The 10,000-nt window shown below is 42.3% G+C and overlaps 1 protein-coding gene across 1 annotated transcript in view; it reads right to left on the reverse strand.

Moving 5' to 3' along the window:
* LOC308329179 (gamma-aminobutyric acid receptor subunit alpha-2-like) overlaps positions 1 to 6,806 on the reverse strand; it is a gene marked incomplete at its 3' end in the record, with an annotated part of 28,153 nt that extends 21,347 nt beyond the window's left edge. Inside the window, exons 1-2 of the mRNA XM_080783382.1 lie at positions 6,716 to 6,806; positions 5,524 to 5,591 (exon numbers count right to left, since the gene is read on the reverse strand). Of these exons, the coding sequence (XP_080639508.1) occupies positions 5,524 to 5,526 (3 nt within the window). The 5' untranslated portion in view covers positions 5,527 to 5,591; positions 6,716 to 6,806. The remainder of the gene's footprint in view (positions 1 to 5,523; positions 5,592 to 6,715) is intronic.
* Between the last annotated feature and the right edge of the window lie 3,194 nt (positions 6,807 to 10,000).

The raw sequence follows: 10,000 nt of genomic DNA on the forward strand, positions 1-10,000 counted from the left end.
AGATGGACTTAGCTTTGATACATTACGATAACACAAATAACATGTCCCAGATAGACTTAGCTTTGATACATTAAGATAACACAAATAACATGTCCCAGATAGACTTAGCTTTGATACATTAAGATAACACAAATAACATGTCCCAGATAGACTTAGCTTTGATACATTAAGATAACACAAATAACGAGAAGGAAAGGAGAAGTTCTTTCTCTATTGCAGATCACGCTTTTGCATTATGTTTTACGTCATTATTACATTATGTTTTACGTCATTATTGCATTATGTTTTACGTCATTATTGCATTATGTTTTACGTCATTATTGCATTATGTTTTACGTCATTATTACATTATGTTTTACGTCATTATTACATTATGTTTTACGTCATTATTACATTATGTTTTACGTCATTATTACATTATGTTTTACGTCATTATTGCATTATGTTTTACGTCATTATTGCATTATGTTTTACGTCATTATTACATTATGTTTTACGTCATTATTACATTATGTTTTACGTCATTATTACATTATGTTTTACGTCATTATTACATTATGTTTTACGTCATTATTACATTATGTTTTACGTCATTATTACATTATGTTTTACGTCATTATTACATTATGTTTTACGTCATTATTACATTATGTTTTACGTCATTATTACATTATGTTTTACGTCATTATTACATGATGTTTTACGTCATTATTACATGATGTTTTACGTCATTATTACATTCTGTTTTACGTCATTATTACATGATGTTTTACGTCATTATTACATTATGTTTTACGTCATTATTACATTATGTTTTACGTCATTATTACATTATGTTTCACGTCATTATTACATTATGTTTTACGTCATTATTACATTATGTTTCACGTCATTATTACATTATGTTTCACGTCATTATTACATTATGTTTCACGTCATTATTACATTATGTTTTACGTCATTATTACATTATGTTTTACGTCAAAGCCAGCGCTGCTATAGGAGGAGAACGTAGAGCCACATCGTTCTGCATACCAGCGTTGTTTTTGGCAGCACATTTTTATGATATAGTTTTAGTCGCAGTCTCTTGAATAGTTTCCATTTAGTTTCAGTCACATTTTAGTCACCTAGAATGTTTTAGTCTAGTTCTAGTCGACTACATGTCAAGAGATTTTAGTCGACAGAATCTACAGGTGATTTAGTCGACTGAAATGTGTTTTGGCGGGCCTTGATGCCGTCGTAATGACTGATTTAACACTTGCTGAAAATAGCCGATCTACAAGCTCCCAACGCGTCGCACTGCGACGCGTTGGGAGCTTGTAGATCGGCTATTTTCAGCATGCCACTGCTGCACCCAGAGGTGGTTTCTCCAGGAATAGAGATAGTTATATGTGACCAGATTTGACTGAGAGCCTGCTATCAGCCAATCAGCTATTAGCCATGCAACCTCCAGCTTTTCACCACAGGAGAAAAGATGAGTTAATAGCACAGGCAGACTCTTCACATAGGCCTACTAGAGCATGAAATAAATGCTTAAACATGTAGCTAGGTGTAATGTTAGAGTCCACAGAAGACATGTAAATATGAAATAAATGCTTAAACATGTAGCTAGGTGTAATGTTAAGAGTCCACAGAAGACATGTAAATATGAAATAAATGCTTAAACATGTAGCTAGGTGTAATGTTAGAGTCCACAGAAGACATGTAAATATGAAATAAATGCTTAAACATGTAGCTAGGTGTAATGTTAAGAGTCCACAGAAGACATGTAAATATGAAATAAATGCTTAAATATGTAGCTATAGGTTTAATGTTAGAGACCACAGAAGACATGTAAATATGAAATAAATGCTTAAACATGTAGCTATAGGTGTAATGTTAAGAGTCCACAGAAGACATGTAAATATGAAATAAATGCTTAAACATGTAGCTATAGGTGTAATGTTAGAGACCACAGAAGACATGTAAATATGAAATAAATGCTTAAACATGTAGCTAGGTGTAATGTTAAGAGTCCACAGAAGACATGTAAATATGAAATAAATGCTTAAACATGTAGCTATAGGTGTAATGTTAGAGACCACAGAAGTGAACCTTCAGAAGACATGTAAATATGAAATAAATGCTTAAACATGTAGCTAGGTGTAATGTTAGAGTCCACAGAAGACATGTAAATATGAAATAAATGCTTAAACATGTAGCTATAGGTGTAATGTTAGAGACCACAGAAGACATGTAAATATGAAATAAATGCTTAAACATGTAGCTATAGGTGTAATGTTAGAGACCACAGAAGACATGTAAATATGAAATAAATGCCTAAACATGTAGCTATAGGTGTAATGTTAGAGACCACAGAAGACATGTAAATATGAAATAAATGCTTAAACATGTAGCTATAGGTGTAATGTTAGAGACCACAGAAGACATGTAAATATGAAATAAATGCTTAAACATGTAGCTAGGTGTAATGTTAGAGACACAGAAGACATGTAAATATGGAATAAATGCTTAAACATGTAGCTATAGGTGTAATGTTAGAGACCACAGAAGACATGTAAATATGAAATAAATGCTTAAACATGTAGCTATAGGTGTAATGTTAGAGACCACAGAAGACATGTAAATATGAAATAAATGCTTAAACATGTAGCTATAGGTGTAATGTTAGAGACCACAGAAGACATGTAAATATGAAATAAATGCTTAAACATGTAGCTATAGGTGTAATGTTAGAGACCACAGAAGACATGTAAATATGAAATAAATGCTTAAACATGTAGCTATAGGTGTAATGTTAGAGTCCACAGAAGACATGTAAATATGAAATATATGCTTAAACATGTAGCTATAGGTGTAATGTTAGAGTCCACAGAAGACATGTAAATATGGAATAAATGCTTAAACATGTAGCTATATGTGTAATGTTAGAGACCACAGAAGTGAACCTTTCAAGCCTGTTTTCTCTACTCTATCAGCCATACTTGTTGTGTTCTGTCATGGTGCACCAAAGACATAGCTTGTAGATGTGGAATTATTCTGGCTTTAGGCGTATGATGAAAATAGCATGAAGACATAAATACAGATGGCGTTCGTAAAAAAGTCTGACGTCCTCACAAGTATAGTTTGCGTGCCTGCCTGCCTGTCTGTGTGCGTGCGTGCGTGTGTGCGTGCGTGCATTTCAAAATGGGTTAATATAGCATCGGATTCATTAACAACTTTAAACTCAAATGTATTTAAAATCTCTCTCTCTCTCTCTGTGTGTGTCTGTCTGTCTGTCTGTCTGTCTGTCTGTCTGTCTGTCTGTCTGTCTGTCTGTCTGTCTGTCTGTCTGTCTGTCTGTCTGTCTGTCTGTCTGTCCCTCTCCCTCTCCCTCAGGCGTCGTAGAGCACATGGAGCAGAGAGTGTAACGTTCGTTGCTGTCGGGCACAAACAGTGCCGTCGCTACGCGTAGCGAGCAGGGCAGGGCAACACGCCGAGGGGCGCCACAGAATGTGCCAAAAAGTGCCACCAAGCTGACCCACTAAACAACAACGTTCTCCGCGGCTCCGCCACATAATGAGGAGCAGCCCAGTGTGCGTCCTCACAGACGGCAACGGGAGCCGAACTGAATGAGGAAATGCAGCGCTCTCTCCTCGGTACTGTTAACCTTTTGTGTTTTGTTTTAGTTTAGTGTCAGATCCACATTGAAACGGTCCAGAACCAGACCAGACCCCACATTGAAAGCACCAGCAGGTCCTGAGAAGGTTATATATTCTCCAGAACCGAGGTCGGTGCAGCCGGGTCGCTGCCACCTCCATTACGGGCAAAGACCCATGATGGATCATCACTGCATGGGTATCCCAGATGTTGTTCTATTCCCCAAACCACCTTGACTGCATGATGGTCTCAATGGATGGTCTCTATATGGATGGTCTCTATGGATGGTCTCTACATGGATGGTCTCTAGCGCACAAAGAGACCTGCACGACAGGCCCTAAAACCATCCTAGTATCCGCCGGGCCCTTTAACCTGCAGTACGGGAACCGCCTGTTGTTGGTGTTTTGTGATACTTTAAAATAGCAGATCTGCAAAGCTCGTAGATCTGCTATATTTTAGAAAATTTGTGAAAATATGGCGCACATCTTTGAATTCTTTCACAGTGAACCTTTTTAACTCAAATCTTTCTTTTTTTTTTGGGGGGGGGGGGGGGGGTGGTCCCTGGAACAACATATTTTCAGATGGGGGTCGGCCGCCAAATTCAGATATATTTGGTGGACCTTGACATGAACATGACTGACATGTTGATACATAGAACCACTGATATTATAGAAACATAGGGTTATTAAAAAAACTGTCAATTCCATTCAATTCCATTCCATTGAATCCGGAGAGGGACAGAGACAGAGGACCATCCATACAGACCCAGAGTCAGTAAAGGTAGAGGGACAGAGACAGAGGACCATCCATACAGACCCAGAGTCAGTAAAGGTAGAGGGACAGAGACAGAGGACCATCCATACAGACCCAGAGTCAGTAAAGGTAGAGGGACAGAGACAGAGGACCATCCATACAGACCCAGAGTCAGTAAAGGTAGAGGGACAGAGACAGAGGACCATCCATACAGACCCAGAGTCAGTAAAGGTAGAGGGACAGAGACAGAGGACCATCCATACAGACCCAGAGTCAGTAAAGGTAGAGGGACAGAGACAGAGGACCATCCAGACAGACCCATGCAGGGCATGCAGTATAAAGTGCAGCATCAGAGGTTGATGGAGCCGTGCTATGAATTATACATGTACGCATATATCCATCCTGCTCTGTATCTGTTCTTTCTGTTTTAACACATTCTGGGCGGGAACCCCTTTCGGGTGTTTTAAGCATTATGTCATACTTTTAAGCCATTGAAAAAATAGCAGATCTACGAGCTCGTAGCGCGGCACTCAAAGTCTGCTATTTTAGAAAAATTGTGAAATCTTTTAATTCTTCTATTCTATTCTATTCTTTCAGAGCGAATGTTGTTACCTTCTGGGGGGTCCGTGGAACTACATGTTTTCAGATGGGGGTCCGAGGCCAAATACAGATCATTCTGGGGGTCCTTGACATGTAAAAGGTTGAGCACCAACTGACACAGAAACATAGGGTTTTAACCCTTTCAGAACCACTGACACAGAAACATAGCTGTTTCAGAAAACTGTCAGGAAGGCATTTGTAGAATGGACCTCAGGTCCAAATGTGTTAAGGTCCTTGGTCTCAATCACAACCACTCCTCCCCCCCTCCTCTCCTCCCCCCCTCCTCTCCCCCCTCCTCTCCTCCCCCCTCGTCCCCCCCCCCTCTCTAAATATTAGAGGAGACCTCAATGAGAGCAACGGAGGAAAGCTTTTAACGTTGGAGGTAAAGGACAAAGTGAAACATGGAGAGCAGAGAGAGAGAGAGAGTGAGAGTGTGTGAGTGTGTGAGTGTGTGTGTGAGCGTGTGCGTGCGTGTGCGTGCGTGCGTGCGTGCCTGTGTGCGTGCGTGCGTGTGTGCGTAGGCACACCTACCATGTCAGTGTCGGACACAGGACCGAAGCTGGTGACGTAGATGTCTGTCTTCACCTCCGTCACCCGGTCTGTCAGAACAAAACTCACATTTACACCCCTATATATTTCACCCCTATATATTTACACCCCTATATATTTCACCCCTATATATTTCTTCCCTATATATTTACATCCCTATATATTTCACCCCTATATATTTACACCCCTATATATTTCACCCCTATATATTTCTTCCCTATATATTTACATCCCTATATATTTCACCCCTATATATTTCTTCCCTATATATTTACATCCCTATTATGTCGTCATGTAGCATCATATCCAATAAGGAAGCAGCACCTTGCTAACTGTTGCTATTCGGGAGGGAGCTAATATAGCACACTGATCACACACACACGCACGCAAGCGCACGCATGCACGGTCGCACGCACGCATGCACAAAGGATGGGGGGGGGATTTTCACAATGTTTGCCTCTATCTTGGGTAATAGGTCACAATAGCATGCAGGAGGCAGTGGCTCTCAGGAGGTACAGAGAAACACCACGCACTCACAGAACAGTCCTTTAAAAGTATTTTAGCTAATATTGGGTCTGAGGGGCTAAAATGTCATCAAGCGGTGGTTCCGTGGCTCGAATGCAGAACAAATAATGGGCGTTGATGTGAAAAGGGTTGAAAAAGCACTGGTGTTTGAGGCTACTCACCTCCTAGGCCACGCCTCAGCCTGTTGGTGTTTGAGGCTACTCACCTCCCAGGCCGGGCCTCAGCATGTTGGTGTTTGAGGCTACTCACCTCCCAGGCCGGGCCTCATTGTGTTGGTGTTTGAGGCTACTCACCTCCCAGGCCGGGCCTCATTGTGTTGGTGTTTGAGGCTACTCACCTCCCAGGCTGCATGGGCCTCATTGTGTTGGTGTTTGAGGCTACTCACCTCCCAGGCCGGGCCTCATTGTGTTGGTGTTTGAGGCTACTCACCTCCCAGGCCGGGCCTCATTGTGTTGGTGTTTGAGGCTACTCACCTCCCAGGCCAGGCCTCAGCCTGTTGGTGTTTGAGGCTACTCACCTCCCAGGCCGGGCCTCATTGTGTTGGTGTTTGAGGCTACTCACCTCCCAGGCCGGGCCTCATTGTGTTGGTGTTTGAGGCTACTCACCTCCCAGGCCGGGCCTCATTGTGTTGGTGTTTGAGGCTACTCACCTCCTAGGCCAGGTCTCAGCCTGTTGTCGTAGCCGTCCAACAGGCTGTCCAGGATCTTCGTGAAGGTCTTGATGTTGTTCTTGAACGCGTCCGTGGAGTTGGACTCCGCGTTGGGCCTACAGCACAGAGAGCAGTGTGGAGTTAGTGGAGTTGGACTCTGCGTTGGGCCTACAGCACAGAGAGCAGTGTGGAGTTAGTGGAGTTGGACTCTGCGTTGGGCCTACAGCACAGAGAGCAGTGTGGAGTTAGTGGAGTTTGACTCCGCGTTGGGCCTACAGCACAGAGAGCAGTGTGGAGTTAGTGGAGTTGGACTCTGCGTTGGGCCTACAGCACAGAGAGCAGTGTGGAGTTAGTGGAGTTGGACTCTGCGTTGGGCCTACAGCACAGAGAGCAGTGTGGAGTTAGTGGAGTTGGACTCTGCGTTGGGCCTACAGCACAGAGAGCAGTGTGGAGTTAGTGGAGTTGGACTCTGCGTTGGGCCTACAGCACAGAGAGCAGTGTGGAGTTAGTGGAGTTGGACTCTGCGTTGGGCCTACAGCACAGAGAGCAGTGTGGAGTTAGTGGAGTTGGACTCTGCGTTGGGCCTACAGCACAGAGAGCAGTGTGGAGTTAGTGGAGTTGGACTCTGCGTTGGGCCTACAGCACAGAGAGCAGTGTGGAGTTAGACCACATTTACATTTTAATAGTTGTAGTCATAAAATTGGCTGGGTTTCTCAAAGGACATTTCTTACACCTCGTCTTTTAAGAAGTGGTTCTGCACAGTTGCTCCTCTAGGCCGCACACAGAAGCCTGTGAACATAGACACTAAAACATTCCGGGTGACTAAAACTAAATGAAAACTATTCAAGAGACTATAATATATGACTAAAACTAAAATAAAAAACAACACTGCATGGTATAAGAGACTATATCTCCGTCAGTAGATGGTCCGACTAGAGACTATATCTGGCCTTCATGTCTGGAGCAGAATCATTTCTATGTATTAATAATATATCTATGAAGATGAGAACGTTGGGAACGCTCCCGAAGCGGTCATCCATGACTAAACCCTGGAACAACATGTAGGAATACTGAGAGAGAGAGAGAGAGAGAGAGAGAGAGAGAGAGAGAGAGAGAGAGAGAGAGAGAGCCCGGGTCCATTTGGTTCCATTTGACACTCTCAGAGTTAAGTTAACACTGATAATGTGTAGGCTACAGCCTGTAACAAACAGTGAGTATAAAGGCTGTGCAGGTAGACCACATGACATGGCCCTAAAACAATATATAATAATTGTAACCCATAACATATGAATATGTATATGATGGTTTATGATCACCATATAGGTTTATACATACCTATACATACAACCCTAACCACATGGCCGTAAAAACAAAAATAATAATAAAAGAAGGAAAAAAGCATCTGCCATTGAATTAAGGTGTCTGTAGCCTGAGCTAACGTGTTAAGTTTCTGGTCTATATAGGGGTGGGTCGCGGCTGAGATTTGCGCACGCCCTGATTGGATCTCACCGATCTGTCCGTCAGCCCTGGCCACTCCTCTCCCACCTAGTGAAGCGCTATACGTCACATAATTTGGAGCGACGCCCACACCCGGAAGCGTTGACTCCCACTTCTAGACCGAGGCAGCCAATGCGTTCCTCCAGGCTTTCATTTTTCGCGCAGACGAAATGAAAGCCTGGGTATCGAGGCTAAGGTATGTCTGCGATGAATGACATCATAGAGGGGCCTGTCAGCTCAAACCCACAATGCAATACTTTGTTTTCAAGATTGTTGCTGCTGTGCACAAAGTTATACGAAACAAAACACTGACGGTACCAATTCCATTTTCCCCTCCCTCTGTTTCCCATTCCCAGTGTTTCTTGTCTTATACGTAACACCAACAACTCTATTCCAAAGCCCCTTCCTTCAGGTACATTTTCAAACTATTCTCAGCAATGGGATCATATTGTTTTGGGGTGGGTATAGATTTTGTTGAGTTGGTCATTTTGAAAGTAGCTCTTTTAAGTCAAAAAAGTGCGGCGGGCACCTCTGGTGTAGACATAGGACGCCTCGTTTCATTTTTTGATTTTAATTCAACTCAGAGTTGTGCGTGTGTGTGTGTGTGTGTGTGTGTGTGTGTGTGTGTGTGTGTGTGTGTGTGTGTGTGTGTTCACACGCGTGCACGTGGGCGCGCAGCAGTGTTACTTTTTTCACAATATTTTGATGTAGTCTTAGTCTTAATCTTTTGAATAACACACCATTTAGTCTTCTGAAAAACCTTAGTCTTTAGTCTTAGTCTTTAGTCTTATAGTCTTAATGCAATGTTAATTTTGCCACAAAAGATTCAGTCTTATTCTTAGTCTTTTGAATACCACACCATTTAGCCGTAGTCCTATTTAGTCTTCTGAAAAACCTTAGTCGACTTAGTCTTTAGTCTTAGTATAGTCAACAAAATGAACAAAGACTACTGCAACAGCATCCTCATATGGCACCGCCGCAAAAACCCTCAACAAACTACAGTACGTCCAAAACTCAGTCTCTAATGTTGCTCTGGAGGAGAGGGGAAGTCTGGAGCTCTCTGGTGGAGCTGTTGCCCCCGCGACCAGACTACGGATAAGCGGTTGAAGATGGATGGATTATTATTAAAGGCGTGCAGGCTATACTCACTGTGCGCGCAGCGCGTGGAAACACAGAACCACCACCAGGGGGAGAGAAGGATGCAGACTCCATTGTCCTCTCATAGTGAAGCCTAGAGTTAATGAACACAAACAACAACAATACCTAGTCATTATATTATCCTATGTTTTTTATTTCTTATTGTATATTTTATTCATACTATGTTTTTATTTTGAGTTATAGTGTTTGTAAACAATTGTAAGTATTGCCTTTGTTAAATGTTAAACGTTTGTCTGTGTCGGACGCCAGGAAGACTATAGCTTTTGGCAAGGCAAAAGCTAATGGGGATCCTTATAAACAATAAACAATTATTATTGGCAATTAAAGTGCAAACTTATTTAAGGGGAAAAGATAAAGTGCAACACGAGGACATATATATATATAGGATATAGGACGGCACTGGTGTCGTACTTCTGGTTTACCGGAACGGGGTTCAACTCCCTGCAGTGCCCTGCTCAATGTGTTGTATTTACTGGAAAAATTGAGTGTTGCGGAGGATGACAAACATTAGCAAATTGAGTGTTTTTTCCGCAATTTCCGCAATTTCCGCAATTTCCATTTCCGCAATTACCGCAATTTCCATTTCCGCATTTTCCGCAATTACCGCAATTTCCATTTCCGCAATTCCGC

This window comes from Protomyctophum bolini, assembly GCF_963924005.1.
Source record: "Protomyctophum bolini genome assembly, chromosome: 15".
Classification (NCBI taxonomy): Eukaryota; Metazoa; Chordata; class Actinopteri; order Myctophiformes; family Myctophidae; genus Protomyctophum; species Protomyctophum bolini.